This window comes from Cardiocondyla obscurior, linkage group LG01 (assembly GCF_019399895.1).
Source record: "Cardiocondyla obscurior isolate alpha-2009 linkage group LG01, Cobs3.1, whole genome shotgun sequence".
NCBI classification, from domain to species: Eukaryota; Metazoa; Arthropoda; class Insecta; order Hymenoptera; family Formicidae; genus Cardiocondyla; species Cardiocondyla obscurior.
Window position 1 is genome coordinate 6,946,764 of NC_091864.1, and position 21,841 is coordinate 6,968,604.

Consider the following 21,841-nt stretch of genomic DNA (forward strand, 5'->3'; position numbering starts at 1 on the left):
TCGCGTCTTTAGTCTGGCTGCATGACGACTGCTTATCATCAGTCACCAGACCTTTCTTCGGTAAGACTTCTCAGTTATCCGCTGGATAACCGTGGCCTCTCGGCTCGTGGCCGCGTCGCTCGTGGCATATCAACCGCGTACCAAATTAAGCAACCGAGTAAGCGATTGGCGAAAGACCGAGTGCACGGTTAAAATGCCTAAGTAGCCAGTAGGAAACCTTGGACACCAATCAGTGACTGAATGACCCTAATAAGCACCGCGGACCATCTGCCTGACGAAACCGCGACAAAGGACCCTGGAAGATTTCTCCTCGTCGCCGGGTATTCAACTCGCGTACAAAATATATTTAAAAAAAAAAAGAAAAAAATCCTAACAACCGATAATAATAAAAGCTAGAACATGGAATGAAACCGACGCGAGTTTGGTATTTTCTTCTCTACGTTACGAGGGGGAGAAGGCGAGCGAGCCGCACTGGGAAAAGAAGAGAAACGGGGCTGAAGCTGAACTAACAAAGTCGAGTAGAAACCGCCGATAGGGGCATCGAACTTTTACTCTCGACGGGATTATGCGTGGCTGTGTATATGCGGGACGAAGTCTATAGAGAGACCGATTACCTGACGTCACTAGCCGCGGAGAAAAACCGCGTAATGGTGTTCCAGACCCGCCGGAGGGAGAGACAGCTTTAATCTGCGGATTCTTTGATCAATTTGCAGCCTTACCGCGACAAAAATATCAGCACGGCTTTCTCGCCCGTGAAACAATTGGAAACCGCGAACTTATCCGGCGCCAGATTTTTATTCGAATTAACAGAGTCAGATCCTCCGTTAATTAATTTCCTGTAGATTTCAGCGGAATTTATTAATTAATTTGCAAGATGATTGCAGAAATTATTGACGTTGTAGAGTAATATCGAGCGACGTCTCGCTCGATATTTTTCCCAGAGAAAAGGTCGATCTCAAATTAAATTAAATTAAATATACCGGTGTTCTCGAAATGTTTCGCTGTTTTCGGACGCGGATCGATTTCGAATTTCGATTATTGTAATAATTATAATCAACGCAGGCCGGTTGATAAGTGCGGCGCGTGTGCCAAGGTGATTGACTGTGTAATCAGTATTGATTACAATTTCTGCGACCCTTCTGTCACCCTTCGACACACGTGGAAAATCGATACCGCGTGCTTTATTTATATCCGACTCGTGCATAAAGCGACCGGCTCGGGGGTGCACGAGCGAAAATGAAAGAGAGCTTTTTCCACCGCCGTCACGGGAGCGCAATTTCGCGGGCAGACTTAACGCAGATACGCATTCCACGCAGGTATACTACCAGGCTTCGTATATTTGCACTGTACGCGATATTTTGCCGAGGGAGAACGGGCTCGTTGTACTACTTCGCCCTCTAGACATTCTGTTTATTTTACTGATAAAATACGTTCCGCCTCGTCGCGTCTCGTGAGCACTTTGGGTATTTAGAAGTATTAATAATGTCGCCGCCAAAAGCGCGGCTTTCGCGTCAAAAGCGACCTCGTTGTCCCTTCACTTTGTTCGCCTCTTTAAATAGTACTGCAAAATTCGGCACGCCGAATTTCACGTAGGCCGCGGAAACGCGCGCGTATTACAACGTCATTTACGACCTAATGAAAATCTGATATTGACTGCTGGAGAGCTGCCCAAGTCCCGAGTTTTTCGCGCACCGACGCCCCGGAGCTCCGAATTCCACCGCGAGGCCTGATTAAACGAGCCTGTGAGTAATCAAAGGCGTCTCGCCAATTATTTAACTTGGCTCACGCGAGACGTGGCCCGTAGACAAGCGTTAAAGATTAACGCCACCGCAGCTGAATGCGAAAATAAGATCGGTGCCGGCGTATATCGCTGCAGAGTTAAGACCCGCGTTGTGTTTGCGCGGGATTCAACGAGGCACGTGCAACACGCCCGAGTTTACAACTAGATGAGGTTTACGAGCTCGTAACTTGTCGCGATTACAATTGGAAATTTTCGTTCGGGTGCCCAGGGGCCTGTTGGTTCATCTACGAGAAAGGGCAGCAACGAAATGTCGCGATTAAAAAAAAAAAAAGAACTTACAGCAACCGAAGTAGGAACGAAGGCGCGCCGCAACGTGACGACAGTTTGAAACCGGAACCGGTCTCGCTTGTGGTCCCTCCCCCGCGCGGGGCACGAAATACATAAATCCTATTTCGTCTCGTACGTCTATTCTTACATTCATAAGGTTATTTACACACGGTGTCTGACACCAATTCGGTGGCTCGAGCCTGCGGTCAACTCGGAGCCAAGCCGTAACTATTTGTTCGCATCCCGAAGTGCGTCTAGCGGTTCTCGAGTTTGCCGTCTCTCGCGAGTAGTGGACATCTGAATAATTAATAGAAAGAACAAGTCGAATATTTAAGGTGTATGCTTGTACAAAATTGAATTTTTTTTCGCGTTTATTTCGCAGAATCGTCATCTCAAATGTCCATCACTTAAGCGTCTATCAAATTAGTGTCGGATCGTTGATCGAGTAGATTTCATACAATTCATGAAAGTGCATATTTAAATTTGCAGAAACGCTCAAGTGTTATTATTTCTAGCTTAAAATATCTTTTATAACGTAATTGTATAAAAAAAGAAAAAGAAGAAGAAGCAACGTATTTTAATCGTAGATGCAAGAATGTTTAGTGATGTGTCAAAACTGTCAATATTAAAAGAACAATAAAAATAGACTCGAATCGCTCCAAAGTTTCGTCTTGTATTTGTAAACACGATAACTATTATAACTTAACGATATAAACTGCCTAAATAATTTCCTACGATAATTTCTTTATTCAAACACTGAGCGTTACAATTTTAACCGTGTATAAACCTCCAAGTTAATTTAACAAACACATAAAAAGTTTACGATTAATAAAAAAAAATACGGCAAGATTGTAAAAAAAAAAATATAACAAAAACATCAACTTAATATTATAAACTTCATAATGTATATTACCATCGCAATATAATAGATATTAAATAGTACTGTCAACCTACTCGTTTTAATCGGCGTATTAACTGGGATACTAAATTAACAATAATTTTACTCACTGTATCGTAGTCGTAAAACGATAAATCTTAACAAATTCTTTTATCTTATGTTTCAGCTCCCATCGCAAGCTTACCCGATTTCGAGAAGTACAGAAAGGTGCGCTTTAGCATTTGTTCTCTAACGCGCGACAGTGCAATGATAAGGCACGATAAGCACTCGTGGATTACGTGAACCGCGCGACGCGACGGGTCGAAAGAAACTGGACGGTGGCCGCGACCCCACCATGAGCCGGCACTCAGCCGACGAATGTAAACATTCGAGACAGCTGATCGCCAACGTATATACATATCCACGCTCTGGTTCTAGACCCTGTAGTGGCGGTAACCACCCGCGGTTATACAAACACACGCCAAGTATTAAAACTCACGAGTGTGAACGAGGTGGCTATATTGCGACAGGTACTATCCACAAGATGTTACTTCGGCTCAATGGCCCTGCCACGCCGATTATTTTCGAGCACGTTTCATTGCATTACCTAGAAACATTCGAGATTTAACGAGATATGTCTCGAGCTTTCACGCTCCTTACATCATATGCTAATTATATAATTCCATTAAAGTTATGCGAATTGCGGATGATATTTCGTCGTCATTCAAACATGCAAATCTAAAATGTCTAAAAATATATGTATTTCTCTTTGCGTATTCACAATATTTCTTAGATTTTGATATCGCCTGTAAAGATATTTTATTACAAAATTAAATGCCAACGTGTTAATTATTTAAAACAAACGTATGAATAAATACAACATTTTTAATATATCTTTTGCACATTTGCACACGTTTGCACATTTATATTTAAAATAATTGATAAGACATCATGTAATTTCACGTAAAACCTTTTTTACAATCGATAAATTTTAAGTTTGATTCGAAATCTTATTCTTTCAGTATCTTTTAATCTGTAATTCTTTTTTTTTTTTATTTTGAAGAAAAGATTAAAACAGTGTATAAAATTATAACTTAATTTATTTTTAAGTTTATGTGTAATTATTAAAATGTCATGCGACTATCATGGCTTTGGTTTCATGTACATGAACGAGATAAAGACTCAATGTTGTAAACTACATTTTATGCCTTTTTCAATTAATATCATCTACTGGAATGTACGTTAGTACATTTAGCTATCACAAAGATCATTTTGTCTTACAGTAACATTGTAATTAACACAATTACATGTTTTCTATTTAAAAATTAATACACAACCTGATAACATGACTAATTTACACATAAATCATGCTCGATTAATCAATAAGAAAAAATTATTTTTTTTATATTAAAACATTATCCCGTAAATTTTAATAAAAACCTCGTGAAAATAGTCATGTCAATACTTAAACAAATGTTTTAACCGTACTTACAATTGTTTTTAATTTCATGCAGATTTAGTTTGCTATTTTAAACATAATATAATATCTTGAATACCTTGGACAGAGCTAATCTTTAACATATCTGATTTAAAACCATGCCTGACATGGATTCGCATCATTTAGCTGAATTTTTATCTCGTGTAAGATTACCGCTACATTTCGTCATTTATATTATCTTGAAGAGACTCTATACCCATTGTCCAAATTATCGGCGTATCTGTATCTACAGTTACTTCGGAACTTTCGTATGTGTTCGAAGTACTTATTAAACCTCCAAACTGCATAGTCGAACTATCTGAGTGTAAAAAAATTAATTAAAAAATCATCTAATATATTGATGCAATTAATTTCTTTCGGAATAAAATAAACGATAGATAACTTACTTAAATTCCATTTTAAACCAGTCGTTGATATGCAGTTGACAGAACAACCGAACGGTAGCAAGCCGCACCAAGATTTGTGTTCCACCAAAACGTCAGGTATATGTAAACGGTGTGTACCAGGCTTCAATATCCATGTCAAAGAGTTACTTGCAACTTGTATCACCTGCAAAATTATTTCAATTAGAATACAATAGAATATAATTGCAGGTTTATTTAAATAAAAACCCTACCCGTATATCTCCCACAAGTTTGTTACCTATGTACAAAGTATTAACATTGCCAATGATATGGTCAAACCTGCCAGATGTCTCGGTAAGTACGTATATTTCGCCTAACTAACAAGAAGATTATTTCATTTAATTACATCGACAAAAATTCCAGAAAACAAAAAAAAAATTGTGGATTTACGTTTATGTTGCGTGCTTTAGCCCAGCGCACGGTTTCTAGCAACGCTTTAGTATAATCTGTGTAATTTTGGTCAGGTGTTTTTACAACTGTGGAACCCAGACTTTTTAATTTCTCTATTAAAGGCAATGAACAGCTATCCATGTCCCCGGTAATGAGGTTCGGTATATACTGTTTATGCTTGCCATTCAATGGATCAATTCCCTGCTTCTCCAAGTATTTTAGCCACCTTTCTGTTCCACCATCTACAGTGATGGTGATTCGAGCTGTTCATACAGAAAAATATATAAATTAACGATGTAAACCGACTACTCGGACAAATTAATTCGCTACAGTAATTACGAGAGATAGCGACGAAGTAGTAAAATATCTTTTAATATACCATTTTGCCAGAATTGAAGCAGCACATTGAGCTTGCAGCATATGGGACGATTCAGCACAATCACCGCGTACTCGCAACGTGCGTTGCCATGAAACACGTCGAGAGGACTCCACGATTCTCTGCGACTGGAGGCGAGTTGCTGCTGCGTCGTGCGATCCACGGCAGCATGTTTCATCACTGAAAAAAAGGAAACGTCAAGAAAAACCGAGATTTAAAACTAAAATCAAGGCACGGGAAGTCCGGTATCACCGATACCTTTACATAACGCGACTTGTTTCTTTTTTTTTTTTTGCGTGAAATTTTTTTACGCTTCGACAAAGGAAATGAGAGAAACAACGGAAAGAGGGAAATATTAGTTAGTTTACTTCGGATAGTTTTATCCTCGCGGATCTTCAGATCATCGTTGCTCAAGCTCGCCTGCATCGTGAGAAATGTTGCCGGCGTGGAGCGACGCGCAGTACTCGTGTCAGCATGCCTTTTTTTGTGTGCGTAGCAATTAAGCTTACGTCACGATGTTATGTTATCGTGGTACGGTGATAACTAAACCCTCATCTGCTTATCTCTTGGTGGTGGTCACTTACCGAGGGCAATCTTACGCAATGACGCAGCTCGCAGAGCCTCATAGAATCCGGCCGCTCTCGATTTCAGCTTATACATCGCGTAACTCGATCGCGCCTCGTTAAAATCGCGCGAAATATTTTTCCTGGCATTGTTCTAACCTTATCGGGAATGATCGTTGAATCGAAATCAGCTCAAACTAGAGAGCCCAACTCGGAATCGCGGCTTCCACGTGTACAGATACAAAGGCTCGTCCGTGTGAAACCAGCGCTTCGGCTGTCGTCAAATAGAAGAAAAGGGCAGAGCTATACACCGTCTGTCCTACTCTTTCGCGGCGTCGCCGGCAGTTATCGCAGATCCACTTCTCGGTAACATCGCTGAGTTATACCGGCGACGCCGCGAAAGAGTAGGACAGACGGTGTATAGCTCTGGCCTTTTCTTCTATTTGACGGCAGCCGAAGCGCTGGCTTCACACGGACGAGCCTCTGTATCTGTACGCGTAGAAGCCGCGATTCCGAGTTAGGCTCTCTGGATCAAGATATAGTTTGGTTAGGTTCGTCATCTCTCGATTTTATGCTGACATCAGTCCGTATATGGTTATGTCATTTATAACGTGAAGGCGATTATGTCCAGGTGATCGATCGGTCTGTGTTTTATTTCGTGCAGAAATCAAAGGCTAGAAATGTATTTGGTCGGATTGACAGGTGGCATCGCCACCGGTAAGAGTACAGTCGCTGCTGTCTTTCGGGAGCACGGTATCCCGGTGATTGACGCCGACGTAATTGCCCGAAAAGGTTAGCTAAGTCACAGCAACTTTCCACTAACAACAGACGTATCCTCAAGCATTTAATTATATTTTATTGTCTTTCAGTTTTAATGACGTTTCTTATGTTATCAATTTATTATGTTAATATGCGTTTGCTTTTAGTTGTCGAGCCAGGAAAACCGGCATGGTATAAAATAAAGAAGGAATTTGGCCCGGACGTGTTCCTCGACACTAAGCAGTTAGATAGAGGAAAGCTTGGTGATTTAATATTCAATGATATCGAAAAGAGAAAGAAGCTCAATGCTATCACGCACCCGGATATATATAAAGAGATATACTGGCAGGCTATTAAATATTTGTTACAAGGATATCCATTCGTTATCATGGACTTGCCGTTGCTTTTCGAAACGGGGCACATGCTGAATTACTTGCATAAAATTATAGTAGTGACATGGTATGTATATTTTATTTGGTATGCTTAGCAATAAAATTATTTAATTACTTACTTGCGATTCCGTATATAAATTTATAAAAAGAATTTCGCTCCTTCGAGTGGTATAAATGGTCCTTTAATTTTATAATTTTCAGCGAAGAAGACCTTCAGCTCCAACGGTTGATGGAACGCACTGGATTTACGGAGGCTAAAGCAAAGTTAAGAATAGCTGCACAAATGTCTTTAGAAAAAAAGGCAGAGATGTCAAATTTTGTGATTGAGAATTCCGGCAATGCCAGAGATACCAGGGAACAAACCATAAAAGTGATCAACGTATTACGATCTTCCAAGCACCACTGGAAACTGCGTTTCATAGTTGGATTTTGCTGCACTCTACTATTAGCTGGCGCTTATTGGTTAAGAAATAGAAGTTCTCGATCATTATCTAGCGCGACATAAAATGTTTTTTCTACTAAAATTATTTAGAAACAAATAAACGTTCTCTGTGAATCATAGTTGCATAATTATTGTTCGCACAGAAGTATTGCACTCGCAAATATTTAGGGGAGAACCTACATTCGTCGTTTAATTTTTTTTTAATAAAGTACTTTTTAACATAAATTTATACGTAAAAGATTATACATTTGTATATATAAAATACGAGTACATAGTGCTCATTTCTTATGCTAATTTTCGCAAAATATATATACAAGTTTCGAGTTGAGATTATCATAAGTCAAAACTTAATGTGTATCCATATTTGGTGTACAGCGCATTTCTTTACACTGTATCGTGTATATGTTTAAATTATAGTTACTTTAACAAAAAGCCGTTTAAGTAAATTATAAAAGTCTATAAAGAACTGTAAGTACTTAATATTATTTAATGCGAGTTGAAAGCACAATTAAACATTTGTTTATTAAAAATGCAAAATTTATCTTCGATAAATAAAGAAATGGAATAAAATATGTACACCAAGATGCAGATATGGCATTTGCCATATTTGCTTCTCAGTGTACATCATTCCGCATGGAATAGCATGTTAAGGTTCCATAAATCCGGGCTTGTAAAGCACGGTGTGAACCTCATATATCTTTCTTAATGTACTACATTTATATATCTTTTCAAACTTTTTTTTTTGTACTTACGTTAACATTACCTAAGAGATCCCTTACCTTACGTCTCTTATTTTTTAATTTTCTTAATAAACACGCGATATCCTGATCTATTACTATTCTATAATGTAGTTTTACACAAAGATGAGATTAATATTAACCTGTGCAACGACATTATAACACAATAAAAAAAAAAAAAAAAATGATAGAGGAAAGCAATCACAACGTAATCATGTCTCATAATTATAGATTGTCATTCCCGTTATTCTACAATTATACACTCTTTGAACATATATAATTGTCGACGTTATAGACATTAATTATTGCATAGTTGTATACACGATTAAAACTATTCACAGAAATAAGATTTTATGTACTTAAAATATAATGACGATAAAATAAAATAAAATAAAAATATTTTAATCAAATATTGATTTTAATCTTAATGGTTTTTTTTTTTTTTTTTTTTTTTTATTTTGCACAAAATCTGAAGATCTAGAAAGACATAAAATAAAAAAGAACGAATAATTATTACCTTATATAAACATGTCCATATTTACAGTAATACACTGCATCATCCCACAGCCGCTTGTTTCTATCTTCCGTGTGTACTTTCGAACGTACTTGCGTAATAAAAGTACGATTTGGTAAAGGAAGATGAATACGCATTATAATTCTTAAATTCGCCTACATAGCCGAGTAGGTGGTGCATTATACATGTGTACATAAATATTCTAACGTCAGACACGACGTGTTCCTCGTATTTTCGCGACACAACTTATTGCAGGACGGGTCTGAGTTCCTGCGTCATGATAGGATAAGAAACGAGAGGCGCGGTTGCGCCTGATATTGACAAAGGTAAGCTAGCAGGCTGCTGCGAGTTTGGTGGCTGCTGATTAGTTGCCTGGGGAGGTCCAGAGCCGCTCATTGTAATAGTTTGCTGAGCCATGGTGACAATTGGAGGCGGAATTGAGACCGGCGCCATAGATACTGCAGCGATGGAAACAGGAGCTACAGTTGCGATACTTACGGGAACGGTGGCTACGCTCGCAGTGACCGTTCGAAGGGTACCTGCTGCCACGGCCGCGTTAACCATTTGCTGGGGCGTCGGAGCTTGTGACGGCGGAACCGTATTTGTAATCGTAACTGCTGGAACTGTTACGGCGGTCACGTTTGCAGTTCGTTTACCTGACATTCTCAATTGAGCATTTTGATCCAACAGAAACTCGTTCGTTGCTGTCAAGTCACTTACCTAAAAAAAAAAAAATAAAATACATTAGAGTAAGAAATTAAAGCAAAATTAATATTTTTGATAAAATTTATATCTCTTCGGTTTCTTCAATGTTCTACCTGCTTCTTTAACTCTTCTATCTTTTTTCTTAACAATACGTTTTCATCTTCCAAGACAATAGCTCGTGCTTCGTTGCGTGGTATCACGGGATAATAATAACTTGGTGTGACTGTCGGCTGAGTCGTATGCTGTTGACCTACGATTGGAGAGGCTTCGAAATGTACGACTGTTTCACCCGATACTAATCGCCTCTTCGGTTCTGGCGGTCCGATGTAATCGGCTGGATGCGACGTGTTATAGCCGCCGTTATTAGCAACCAAATTATTATGATCCTGCATTTGCCAGTGAAAGCTAAAAAAATTAATTAAATTATGTTAAAATTTGTATAAAGGTAATATATAATAAATATATAATATATAAATATATAATAAATATATAATAAAGGTTATACAGTAAAAAAGAAAAATATTCGCGAGTTCGATTACTTACTTTCTATCCTCTTCGTATCTGCGTCCGTCACTGCCGACACTGCTGCCGTTGCTAGTACCGTTAAAATTATGTTGAGGTCTGGATGCGTTGAGATGAGACGGTGACATTAAATTATGCTGCGGCTCCTCTTTCTTTAAATGCCTGAACTTGCAATTGACCCTTTGGCAGCTGCCTTTCATGAAGTCCTTGCACAACGGATGATCCGACTTGTCGTTGTTGCATACCTTGGATCGGTTGAGAACGTGAGACGGCAGCTCGCCGGTCGCTCTGAACCGCTTTTCTTCGCTCTCCGTGCAGTGGAGAAATTTACAGCCCGGCCAATTACATTTGCCGTTCTGGAAATCGTGGCAGAAGGTGTACTCTTCCACGGGATCGTCTTCCGAGCGCTCGTGAAGGTACTTGCAGCGTTTTCCCCGGTGGCAAACATTTCTCAGAAAATCACGACAGATCCGGCTCGCGGGATCGGTGGTGTCGGTCGTATTCACGTTCAACCCGCCTGCCATCCCGACCGCCTGCTGATGCTGCCCCGTCGTTGTTCCTGGCGTTCCACTGCTTTCCAACTTTACCTTCAGTTTTTTCATCGGCGGCACATAATGCGATTCGCACGTCGGCGTCGTTATTCACCCTCTCGTCGACGATCGATCGACGAACCAGCTAAGCGCAGCTAATACGTCTGCTCCTGCATAAATAAAAAGAGACAAAGGATGGATTAATAAGCGACGTACAGTGACATTATTATAATGCTTTGAGGAAACTACCGCTTGCGTTACTAAATAAAACTTACTTACGTACAAAATCCATTGACTTATATTCAGAACTCGTGTACCTTACTCGATCGTTACGAAATTAAATTCAGACATGGAGTATAAAGCTAAAAATAATTAACACCCTCCGACCCGTTTTGTAATCAATTAAGTTAGTTCTTATCTTTATTTTCCCTTTTCGTATAATGACTATTACATCGGTAGTAAGATTATATCAACATTACTATGTACAGCATTTTTATTTACTATATATACTTCAATAATTTGATATATGCTTGATCTGCCAAGAGAGTGAGCTCGCCTAAACGAACGGCTGAACGAGCAAGCGAGCGACCGACTGACTTATGGCATACTTCCTTTATTTTTATTTTATTATATATATATATATAATTTTCCTTTTTTTTTTTTTTTCGAAAATGTCACGTACATCTTTCTTTTTGCCGCAGCATATAATGATCTTCGCGCAATCTATCTGCGGTAGAAGTAGACATGGCACTCTCTAAACTAAACTAACGAATTAAGAAAATACTGTCAATTTCCTCGTTTATCCCCTTATGTTTTGGTATCAAAAGAATTAATATAGAAAACTACAGTTATATTGGATCTTCTCGCTTTAAGACGTTATTACACGATATCAAGGCCATTCCAAGGTAAGATCGACAGAATGGTGCTGAGTGTTGAGAGAAATATGCCTTCAAGAAATAAATACATATCGCTACTTTTTTTTCTTTTTTTTTTTTTTTTTTCTTTAGGTCGTTCGAACGGATATGCCTTGTATATTGTCACGCTACCGAATGTCTATACAGATGTACGAAGGAAAAAAGAAAATCAAGCTATCGCTGTGCAAAAGAGAATAAGTCGAGGAACCCGCAGCTCGTTGCAAGACTTCAGTGGGTTTCGCAATCGAATTTTCACTCGGGAGTAACGCACTTACAATCAGCAGAAAATGCCAATAACGTTGGAACAATGTACGGCGTGCTGATGCATACACGAGCGACTGATTGTCTCTTTTTCTCTCTCTCTCTCTCTCTCTCTGACACCCTCTTGCATTTATTCGCGAGGATCGTTCCCAATTTTCTTAAGTCGCCCTCGACGAAAGAGCTCGAAAAAAAAAGCCTATCAACTCGAATTAATTTTCGAGGTAATTAATTTGTTCTTTCTATAATTGTCTATATACAAATTCGCGAAGATTTCGAACGATCGTAAATAAGATTAATTAATGTGTGCGTGTTTGTTTGTTTTCCTTTTTCCTTCTTCCTCGTTTGGAGGAGCAATCGGAAAGTTTATTCTCATAAATTCTACTTCCAAGCACAGAATACGAGGTTTTAATTCTTAGAGTATGTCGTAGAAGGAAAAACGTATCGCTGAAACAAACAAACGTGCAATAAAATATATAACGCGTTATTAAAATTGAGCCGTATTAGAAGATATGATACTTAGCAGCTTGGCAGCATGTTGAACATTTTACGTGGTATCGTGCTTAACATTTTCCCCGGCTATTTTTATTGCTCAGAGAGCGTAAGTCGAGCTTCCGTGTTGTGATATACATATATATTCCATAAACGATTTTTGTCCCCTCTTTGATCTTATTCTTTACCGTGTAAGGCATACTAACGCGACATGTTTTCTGCTCAATTATTATTATCGCATTTTATAACGAGGTACTCCTTATCCTTAGACCCGAGAAGACTCGATTCAGATTATTTAAACAAATGTGTATGTATATGTACATTTCTTAATAACTGTTTGTATAAAAAACATTAAATTGTGCTCGAAGTTGTCGCCGTTGGCAACGACGAAACAGATTATTTTAACAAAATTTACAATTTATTACAGTCGATATTATAAAAAGAAGGAAATTAAATGGAAAAGGCAAAACGCGCCACGCGCGTGTCGTATGTACAGAAAGGAAATATTAAATGGCAGGAGGGGGAAGAGAGATGCGATTATAATATCTTCTCCAGTAGCATCCACACCAACATAATCGCGATAGGTGCTACGTAATGAATCGGCACGGCGTAACTCGCACTCAGCAGATCACCGCACTGCGATTTCAGGGACATGTACTTCTTCGACAGCTCCGCTTTCTCCTCGACGAACGCGTTGTACTTCTCTTTCATTATAACCAGCTCTTCGTTGACCTCCTGCATCCGTTGTGCCTCGTTCTTCGTGCGGTAATACAGCTCCTTCAGCCTGTCGATGACAAACTCGTTCGACTCGCGTACCAGCCAATCCTTCAGCTCCTCCAGCTCTCTTTGCACTATCTGCCGTGCCTCCAAGCTATCCTCGCCTCTCAACGAATCGAGTGAATTAACCAACGTCTGTAGTATGTAGTCTCTAGAGTGGAGAACTTGTTGCATCGTATCGTTCTTCGTAACAGGTTTCAAAGTTTTAACGTAATCACCTTCCAAGCGCTCCTCGCATTCCGGCGCAGCATCGTTATCGTGATACTGCCTCTCGTCTTTTTCGTTGAACTTGTCCGTCGTAGAATCGGCGACGGAATTGTCTAACGTATTTCCAACGTCAGCAACGAAATTAGAGATCTCCGCGACTTTGTCATCTTTTTCAATTTGCGTTATTAACTCGTGATGTAATTCCGATTGTTGTTCGCTCTCGACATTTGCGAATCGCACCTCCACCTTGCAGGGTACGAACGTCTTGGACGGCTGTTCCTCCGTGTCCGACTCCTCCTTTTTGTGCTCCATAACGTTCTTCTCGCTCGCATCGTTATTCGTGATGCACGTATCGTCGGTCGCCTCCGAATTCGTGTCAGAGTCTCCATTGGTATCGCCGTTGTCTAAATTGGTCAAGTTTCCGTTGACTAAAGTACGCCTAGACGACAACGGCGGTGGCAGAATGTATTCCGTGAGACTATCGTCGGCTGCCGTCTGCAAGTCGGCCATCTGGTCTTTGGTAAACGACAAGTCGGACTTGAGCTCTTTCTCATCAACGTCCGACGAATTAAACTGATTATCTTGCTCGCTCTTGTTGTAATAATTAATATCGCTGTCCACTTCCATGTTATCGATATGAATAGAGTTCAATTTGTTAAGGATCGCATTTATAGCCTCTATGGGATTCTCTTCGCCCTTGGAGTCAACATTCTCACTAATTTCGAGCTTCAGATTCATATCTTGCAACGTTTGTGCGTAATTCCTCAAGGCGGTGATTTGCTTGTAAATATTCACGGAGTCCAATCGAGAATCGTGCAACCTCGCCCGTAGATTCTTCTCAACTTTCGACTGATCCTCGAGCCGTTTCGCGAAGTCGTGTTTCTCTTGCTCCGCGCTGAGCAGCACGTCCTTCACCTTCTCTTCGCTCTCTAGAAGCTTGTTGGTGGTCTCCTGGAGTTTCTTCTGCGCCTCTGCATATTTAGCGCTGAGTTCCTGCAGCTCCGTTTGAGTGTATTTGGCGACGTTGTGCAAGCTTTGACACTCCTCCTCCGTTTCGTTCAAACGTCCCTCCAGCTGCACTAGCCTCTGAGTGACCTCCAATTTTTCTTGCAAGACCTTCTGCAACGCCTCTTTGGCGGCGTTCTGATACTGCGCCTTCTCATCCTGAAGTTTCGCAAGCTCGTTCCTGATTTTATCCTCGGTATAGTTCTTCGAATATACCGTCAATTGACTCTCGACGGTCATTACCCAGGACAACAGACGATCTTCCGTGATGAGTGCCTTCCACGATTGATTGGCGGCCTTCCGAGTGTTTTCCACCAGCTGCTGCAGGTAGCCCAGCTTAGAGTACAATGCTTTCTCTCGCCTCGACGCCTCCTGCATTATCTGATTGAGTTTGTAGAGATCTTCCAGGGAGACGTTCCCGGCGGGCGAGCTAACAGAGGTGCTGAGACTTGCTTTAGCCTCTTTACCGTCCGGCAGATACAACTTTAACGTCGCCACTATGCACCCGTGGGTGACTTTCTTCGTGTTTTCCACAACGTCCACGCCGAATTGCACTATGTCCCCGGAACACACCTCCTTGGGAGTCGACTCCAACCCGGAAGCGCTAAGTCTCTGATTATTAACAAATGTACCATTGCTGCTGCACGTGTCTTGCAAGTAAAACTTACCGGAGGCATACCAGAGCAGTGCATGGTTCCTGGACAGCACCTTGCAATCGAAGATCGCGTTGTTCGTAGAGGCTCTCGCCCTGGCCACCGAACGACCTATCTTGACCGGCTGCTCTAGCGTCAAAGTGCGCTCCAGGAAGGGATGGGAATTGTCTCTGCAGATCAGGACGGCTTTCGCGGTCATCTTGTTATTGTTGTTGCTGCCGCTGTTGTTAATCTGCGTATTGCTTTGGCTCAGGTTCGCGTTGTTCTGCCCAGCGGGCAAACTGGTATTTTGTACCCAGCCACCGCTGCTAGCTACAACCATAGCCGAGATGGATAGTGTGCCGAGCGAGTTCGAGGACGTGTCCTTTCACGAACGTGAACTGAAACGTGAATCCAAGCTCAGAGGAGATCACCGAGGCCTCGTGAAATGTAACGTCGCCGCGTAGCGACACCGTGACCGAGCGGGGCGAGTAGATTCAACGTTTTACGGCGATCGTCGCTTCACGTTGCGTCGAACGAGTGTACCGCGCTGCTTCAGCTCGGTCACGAGGCTGCCGACGTGACCTTTCGCAGCCCGTCGGCCGACACGACCAGACGTGACGACATTACGTTCAGCATGTTTCCTCCTTAATGAAATATCACTACTCCGCCCGTCACCTCCCTTATTTTCGTCGAGAAATTCTCGCCCCCTCTCTCTTACCGTCGTGCTCTCGCTCCCTTCTTCGCTCCTTCTCTTTCTTTTTTTCTCTCTCTCTCTCTCCTGCTTCCTCTCCTGCGTTCGATTAGCGAATGTCCGCGGATGACTCGGCCGCGAGGAACTTGGCTGCGGTCTGGCAGGCGCTGCGGCGTCGACCCATCGAGGTCGACCGCCCAAGATTAAAGTCGCGGAACTCTTCCGAGGCACGTCCCGCAGGCGTGAACACGCTTGGCCGAACGTGGGTTACTCTACTCGCGGTCGACGTAGCTTGCGCGACAGGCCAGGCCGTGACCCCGTCGGTCGTGAGCTCGACCTCCGCGGCGTATCGGCGGCGGGCACCACTCTCGCGTACAGGACGAAAGATATCGCGCACGTACAACACGGCACGGCGTATGGGAGGACGGCTCTGAACTCACCGAAGGAGATACAATAGATTCGCCGTTCCCCACGTCCGAAGCCAGCCGTGTTCCAGTTCCGTCCTCCAGTTTCGCGTTCCACCGTTCCCCACGTCGCCGCGTCTTACCCACTGGGGCCGACATTACCAACGCGACGAATATAACCTTAAGATGCAATAACGCACGAAAGGCGACTTCGTCAAACGTTTACGCCGAACATCATCTTCTCAAATATCACCGTCCAGCGGAGATAAGGATTTATACACACGAGCTGCATAATCGTCGAAAGTGTCGCTGGTAGGAGAACCGGAGAACGGTCAAAGTAATAATTGCTATTCGGTCGTCACTACTGCATTTTGTGACGAGGCTTTATTCTATTTTACAGCGCTGAGTATATTTTCCCGCACGCCTGTGGTTTAATTTTATTCCCCGCAATGTCAGACGACGAGGATTATATGTCGGATAAGTTTCTACAAACGTGTCAGCAGACGGTGTCGCCGAGTCTTTTACATAAACATTCTGACAGAAGGCAATTTAAGATAATGAAGAAGAAGGCTGAAATTGAGGCGAGGATGAAGAAACAAACCAAATTGTTAAAAGCGATGGAGGCACAGAAAAGAGAGGAAGGCTTGTTAAATGCCATTGCAAGCGATAATAAAGGTCTGTACTTTGTTCATATTATACAGTGTGTGTCATAGTAAATATCCTGTATATAGATGTCCTCATATAAATGCAAAAAATTTTTTTAATTGAAAAATTAATTTTAATATGGTTACAAGAAATTAAACATTTGTTTTGTCTCTAGGTTTTGAAATACTATTGAAAATGGGGTATACGCCTGGTCAAGGAATAGGAAAGGATCAATCTGGAATAACTGAACCAATTACTATAAATGTAAAAACAAACAAGCACGGTCTGGGTGACGTTCCAAATAAAAAAAAGAAATTACATAATAACACAACAAGTAAAGAAACGAATAATATAGACACTAATGAGTTCCGTAGCAGAATGGCACAAGGAAAAATGGAACAAATGTACAGAACTGATCTATATAAAAGTCAGAAGGTATGCCAGGAATTAAATATTAAAGATAATATCGAGAAACCGGACGAGTTATGGTATTGGCCAGAGACCAAAGAAGAGGAAGAAGAAGAAGAAGAAGAAGACGACGAATCTGACAATGACAAAGACGATGAAAGTCTTAGCGATTTACAGAAACTCCATTCTCTTACTACATATTTGAGAACGAAATACTTGTATTGCATCTGGTGCGCAACAAAATTTGACGATTTAAGAGATTTAAGAGATAATTGCCCGGGAAATACAAGAGAAGATCACTAATGGTTTTAAAAAAATGTACATTAGTTTTATTATTTTTTATATAGTGTTCAAAATCTAATTTCAATAAATTTTGAACGTGTCTGAAAGCATTTTCCGATCTTTTGTCAATTATATGTTTTAGAACACGATATACTGTATGAAAGAATCTTTATTTATACTAAATAAAATTGTATCACTTAAATATGTGGTCAACTTCATTGTGTACACGAAACATAAAAAGCCCATTAGCGAATATGATGAAAAACATCGAAAGGGTAATGTTCCAGGCAAAAAGAAATCGTGCGCTAACCAATCCTAAAAGCAGGGGAGTCGTTGTTCCTCGTTCCCACGATCGAACTATGCTATTAAGACAGCGGGGGAGCGTTACGACCCTTGGCTTTTATATACGATGGAAAAAGGAGTGAGAAATGACGTATAAAAGTATCCGTTCGATTCTCTCTACTTTCATTTCCTCCAAAAACCTCTATGGTGACTGTTAAATATTTTAATAAAAGCGACACTATGTTAGTAGCTACGAAGTCTCTGCTCGTCCTCGCAATATACATTACAATTAGCAAAGCTGAAATTACCGAGGTAGATGACGAGAGCTGCGAGACACTGCAGTCAGAAATACGTATTACTAAAGACGAGTACGACGAGATAGGACGTCTCCGAAGAACATGTAGCGGTGATATATTAGTCACCAAATGCGAAGGATTCTGTAATTCACAAGTACAGCCAAGCGTCGTTACCACGACGGGATTCTCAAAGGTATGTCGATGTGATATACAGTATCTTCAAATTATAATTTACCATTTTATTATTTTTTTTACCACAGGAATGCTACTGTTGCCGTGAGAGTTATCTGAAGGAAAGATTTGTCATCTTAAATCAATGCTACGACGTGGATGGGATTAAATTGATAGGCACGGAGGACGAAACGATGGAGATCAAGATACGAGAGCCAGCCGAATGCAAATGTATAAAATGCGGCGACTTTGCGTGATAAGACCAACGACTCGAAATATAAATTAAACATTTCAACATATTTTTTTTCCATCGTAATGGAATTATAGCAATTATATATGGCATTTATATTAATAGAAGACATGAAAATATTGTAATAATGATTAAAATAAAGTATTTATAATATAGTTGCGATGTAAGCTTACTTACAACCCTTCATATTAATTATATAATTACTCCGTTCCAAAAATGCATTTTTTAAAAGTCACTTTATATAAAACATACATGTGTGCATATATGTAAATATATACATATATAATTTATTTTTATACGTAGTTCTATATTTTCAAATAAATTATTTTATAAAAACTTGATATGCTATACAAATACCTTAAATTTTTTTTATTAACTCTTCCTATTATTAACAAATAATTACTTTAAAAATAAATATAAAAAATTAAAAGAAGGATAAAGTGTTTCGATTTTTGATGCTTTATAGAATTTTAAGAGACGCGATAGCGTCTTACGTTCAGTATACGTAGTATATATGTATAATAAAAAAAGAAACACATATACATACATGTATGCTAAGTCATATTCCATGACAAAATTTTTTTTAATATATATTTGTAGTTTATCTTAACACCTACATAATTATTTAAAATCGTTATTTCATGCAAAACATAAAATATGTGGTAATATTCGTTTTTGACGAATCTGATCGCATTGAAACGTTAAGACTTATTTTAAATATCTATCGTAATCATCATAAACAAAAATACTGTTGCAATAAAACTTAAACAATTCTCAATCTCAATTAATAAATTCATAAACAGATAACATTATCTTTAGTACGTATACACATGTAAGATATTTTATACAAATATTAAAAAATATAATATATATTAAAAAAATAGAGATATAAAATAAACTGCTATATTAATTAATGAGAACATCTAGTTCAAACACAATATATAAATTTAGCAAACATGCCAGAAAGCATTTTCTTATGTATGTGCTATATCCTCAAACGTGTGTATATGTACTGATTTTCTAGTACATAGCAAGACTCTTGAAATATAACCAAAGAAAGGGGAAAAATACTGCCACCCATGGTGTATAAAAGCTTACGTCTTCGAACTTACAAGCCCAGTAAAGTATTAGGAACGAAAGGCAATGTACTGCTCGAAAGGCAAACTCTTTCGTTACTTCGGTAAATAATCTAACTAACAAAGTACATTCGCAAAGTCCAAGTAGTTTCCTCAATTGTCTTTCTCACGAGTTATATGTTGCAGAATATTTTTATTCTGCGAGTATATGTAAAATTGATGCAATAACAAGGTGCTTATGTACTAACCATACAGTGATCAACGGGTGGCTGATATGGTCCTTGTATGGAGGCGCAGAAGCGATCGTTGGGGTCGACGAGTGTCAGGCTACGCGTGTGATACACTTCCTTCAATATCCAGGTTGCGTTCCGAAGCCGATTCCTAGTTACGCATGCAGAGGACGATGCAGCAGTTACCTGCAGGTACGAAACAGGATGCATTAGCTTTATTCCAAGTACACGTTAAGCTTATAATCTACTTCAATTGGTATTTATTGCAAAGGTAATAACGCAATAGGCATATGCTTGGGGGAGTTGCAAAGCAGAACACTTGATCAGTCCTAAAAATAATTAACGAAGCACTGCTTATCGCTAATGAGACGTTAAGATATATACTTGTGCAAGTGATTTCAAAACAATAAAAGCGCATTTTCCAAACCTTAGCACGATGTAAGGAAGTCTCGTACCTCTTATGCCTTTCCTATCTTTTGTACCAAGTGCCCACGTAACGTTTTTAGAAATGAGTCCCGACCGATTTGATACTGAAAAATATTGAGACTTACGTCTGATGTTTGATAGAATCCATTATCTTTTCTCTCTTTCTCTGTCCCGCTTTTTCTCTCTCTCTCTCTCACTCTCACTCACGCATATTCTGCCTATCGTAATGTAACGAGTGGGAGAAGGAGAAGAAGAAGAAGAAAAAGAAGAAGAAGAAGAAGAAGAAGAAGGGGAGAGAGAGAGAGAGAGAGAGAGAGAAGGGGGGGAGGAAGAAAGAGGGAAATAGAGAAAGAGCGCGAGAGAATTAAGAAACACGTACGACAAACGTTCTGCTTGTTAACGCATGCACAGGTATCCGGATCTAAGATGTGGCAGATGGAGAGAAGCTGCATGTGTTGTCAGGAGAGCGGTGAGAGAGAGGCCAGTGTCTCCTTGTTCTGTCCGCGGGCGAAGCCAGGAGAGAAGAAGTTCCGGAAGGTGAGGGACCGTCGCCGGACCGCCAGGCGCTGATCGTTAGCGTGAACGTAGATCTCGTGCGCGCTTGTCGCCGCTTTTCTCTCACCGATTGCACGCCGATGAGATCAACGCAGAAAAGCCGTTCGACACCACGAGTTTCGCACTCGTGCGGCCATATTGTTTTTACACGCGACTCACCGCGACCAATCAGCGCGCGGCGTGCCAAAGCGCGGCCGGCAGCGGCGCGTACACTTAAAAGAGACTCAAAAAATATCCCAGTCATACACGCCGAAAAAAGAATTATTTTAGGGCTTACTTTGATCCCGTAACGCGTGACACGAATTCAGGGGGCTTTATTAATGTTCGGTCAATCGGTTTGAACAGTTTCTCGACGCTCGAAAGAAAATTTAATAAAACAATCTTATTTTAACGTTTAGGTAATCACTAAGGCGCCGCTAGAATGCATGTGCAGACCGTGCACCAGCGTCGAGGAGTACGCGATAATACCTCAAGAGATTGCGGGATTCGCTGACGAGGGTCCTTTTGCAACAACCGCGCACTTCCGAAGATCCTCCGGACTGCAATAGATCGCCAGGATGCGATCTCGAGTTTCCCTTACCACGCAGAGGATATAGATTGATTTTATTCCGTATTATATATAGATGTATCTAGGCATATATTACATCAAAAATAATAAAAGGGATCTAACAAAATTGTTCTTAATTAAATATCCTCTTTCTCACTCAAAGCTGTAAATATTCTTTTTAGATACTAAAAAAAAAATTTCATGTTACAATTATTAAAATTATTGCCTTAAAAAAATAATTTAATCATTTATAAAGTGTATTATTAAATGAATTGGATGCAAATCGCCGTACAAGGATACAATTTTTTATAAATTTTGATCATGTCTAAGGTGCGCTTGCAATAAGCGTCGTTGCGAAGACGAGAAAAAATATAAATGACAAGATATGAAAAAAAATATGCGCTAGAATAGGAAACACATTGGGTGCTTTCTAGTGAACGACACAGACGAGACACTGTGTAGCACCGTGCCCATTAGTAAGATGACAACTAAAATACTTCTTTCTCACACTAA

At 40.3% G+C, this 21,841-nt stretch overlaps 7 protein-coding genes and 1 long non-coding RNA gene across 15 annotated transcripts in view; 5 read left to right on the forward strand and 3 right to left on the reverse strand.

The window, feature by feature from the left end:
* Positions 1-3,257, forward strand: part of LOC139103836 (uncharacterized) — a 43,473-nt gene extending 40,216 nt beyond the window's left edge. Inside the window, exon 3 of the long non-coding RNA XR_011545953.1 lies at positions 3,133-3,257. This is a non-coding gene — a long non-coding RNA (uncharacterized lncRNA). The remainder of the gene's footprint in view (positions 1-3,132) is intronic.
* LOC139103760 (thiamine pyrophosphokinase 1) lies at positions 2,796-6,458 on the reverse strand. Of its 5 annotated transcripts, XR_011545946.1 has the most exons (7): positions 6,198-6,437; positions 5,617-5,793; positions 5,238-5,500; positions 5,060-5,164; positions 4,826-4,992; positions 4,502-4,737; positions 2,796-3,552 (listed from the first exon to the last, which is right to left on the reverse strand). XR_011545946.1 is itself a non-coding variant. In XM_070658773.1 (6 exons), exons 2-6 carry the CDS (start codon positions 5,789-5,791, stop codon positions 4,599-4,601), a joined length of 849 nt encoding a protein of 282 aa, XP_070514874.1. In that variant the 5' UTR covers positions 5,792-5,793; positions 6,336-6,458; the 3' UTR covers positions 2,796-4,598. The 5 variants fall into 5 exon arrangements, 4 of the variants coding, with proteins under 4 accessions (XP_070514874.1, XP_070514869.1, XP_070514858.1 ...); XM_070658773.1 differs by having other exon boundaries at positions 2,796-4,737; positions 6,336-6,458; XM_070658768.1 differs by having other exon boundaries at positions 2,796-4,741; positions 4,830-4,992; positions 6,198-6,440.
* A 159-nt stretch (positions 6,459-6,617) lies between these two features.
* Positions 6,618-7,884, forward strand: Dpck (Dephospho-CoA kinase). Of its 2 annotated transcripts, XM_070658858.1 has the most exons (4): positions 6,618-6,727; positions 6,808-6,968; positions 7,103-7,394; positions 7,529-7,884. In XM_070658858.1, exons 2-4 carry the CDS (start codon positions 6,857-6,859, stop codon positions 7,830-7,832), a joined length of 708 nt encoding a protein of 235 aa, XP_070514959.1. In that variant the 5' UTR covers positions 6,618-6,727; positions 6,808-6,856; the 3' UTR covers positions 7,833-7,884. The 2 variants fall into 2 exon arrangements, with proteins under 2 accessions (XP_070514959.1, XP_070514950.1); XM_070658849.1 differs by lacking the exon at positions 6,618-6,727 and having other exon boundaries at positions 6,744-6,968.
* Positions 7,885-8,937: 1,053 nt separating this feature from the next.
* LOC139103727 (zinc finger CCCH domain-containing protein 10) lies at positions 8,938-19,954 on the reverse strand. 2 transcript variants are annotated; one of them, XM_070658696.1, is made up of 4 exons: positions 19,819-19,954; positions 10,269-10,947; positions 9,839-10,130; positions 8,938-9,740 (listed from the first exon to the last, which is right to left on the reverse strand). In XM_070658696.1, exons 2-4 carry the CDS (start codon positions 10,847-10,849, stop codon positions 9,267-9,269), a joined length of 1,347 nt encoding a protein of 448 aa, XP_070514797.1. In that variant the 5' UTR covers positions 10,850-10,947; positions 19,819-19,954; the 3' UTR covers positions 8,938-9,266. The 2 variants fall into 2 exon arrangements, with proteins under 2 accessions (XP_070514797.1, XP_070514806.1); XM_070658705.1 differs by lacking the exon at positions 19,819-19,954 and adding an exon at positions 11,053-11,167.
* Positions 11,168-16,161, reverse strand: Slmap (Sarcolemma associated protein). Its single transcript, XM_070658509.1, has one exon. It carries the CDS (start codon positions 15,403-15,405, stop codon positions 12,979-12,981), a length of 2,427 nt encoding a protein of 808 aa, XP_070514610.1. The 5' UTR covers positions 15,406-16,161; the 3' UTR covers positions 11,168-12,978.
* LOC139103791 (G patch domain-containing protein 11) lies at positions 16,263-17,697 on the forward strand. Of its 2 annotated transcripts, none has more exons than XM_070658798.1 (3): positions 16,263-16,497; positions 16,561-16,835; positions 16,981-17,697. In XM_070658798.1, exons 2-3 carry the CDS (start codon positions 16,610-16,612, stop codon positions 17,514-17,516), a joined length of 762 nt encoding a protein of 253 aa, XP_070514899.1. In that variant the 5' UTR covers positions 16,263-16,497; positions 16,561-16,609; the 3' UTR covers positions 17,517-17,697. The 2 variants fall into 2 exon arrangements, with proteins under 2 accessions (XP_070514899.1, XP_070514888.1); XM_070658787.1 differs by having other exon boundaries at positions 16,263-16,472.
* Pburs (Partner of Bursicon) lies at positions 17,814-18,638 on the forward strand. Its single transcript, XM_070658885.1, has 2 exons — positions 17,814-18,266; positions 18,334-18,638. The coding sequence occupies exons 1-2, from the start codon at positions 17,982-17,984 to the stop codon at positions 18,499-18,501; spliced, it is 453 nt and encodes a 150-aa protein (XP_070514986.1). The 5' UTR covers positions 17,814-17,981; the 3' UTR covers positions 18,502-18,638.
* Positions 19,152-21,528, forward strand: Burs (Cuticle-tanning hormone bursicon). Its single transcript, XM_070659266.1, has 4 exons — positions 19,152-19,156; positions 19,626-19,992; positions 20,638-20,763; positions 21,180-21,528. Exons 1-4 carry the CDS (start codon positions 19,152-19,154, stop codon positions 21,327-21,329), a joined length of 648 nt encoding a protein of 215 aa, XP_070515367.1. The 3' UTR covers positions 21,330-21,528.
* The last annotated feature ends 313 nt before the right edge of the window (positions 21,529-21,841 follow it).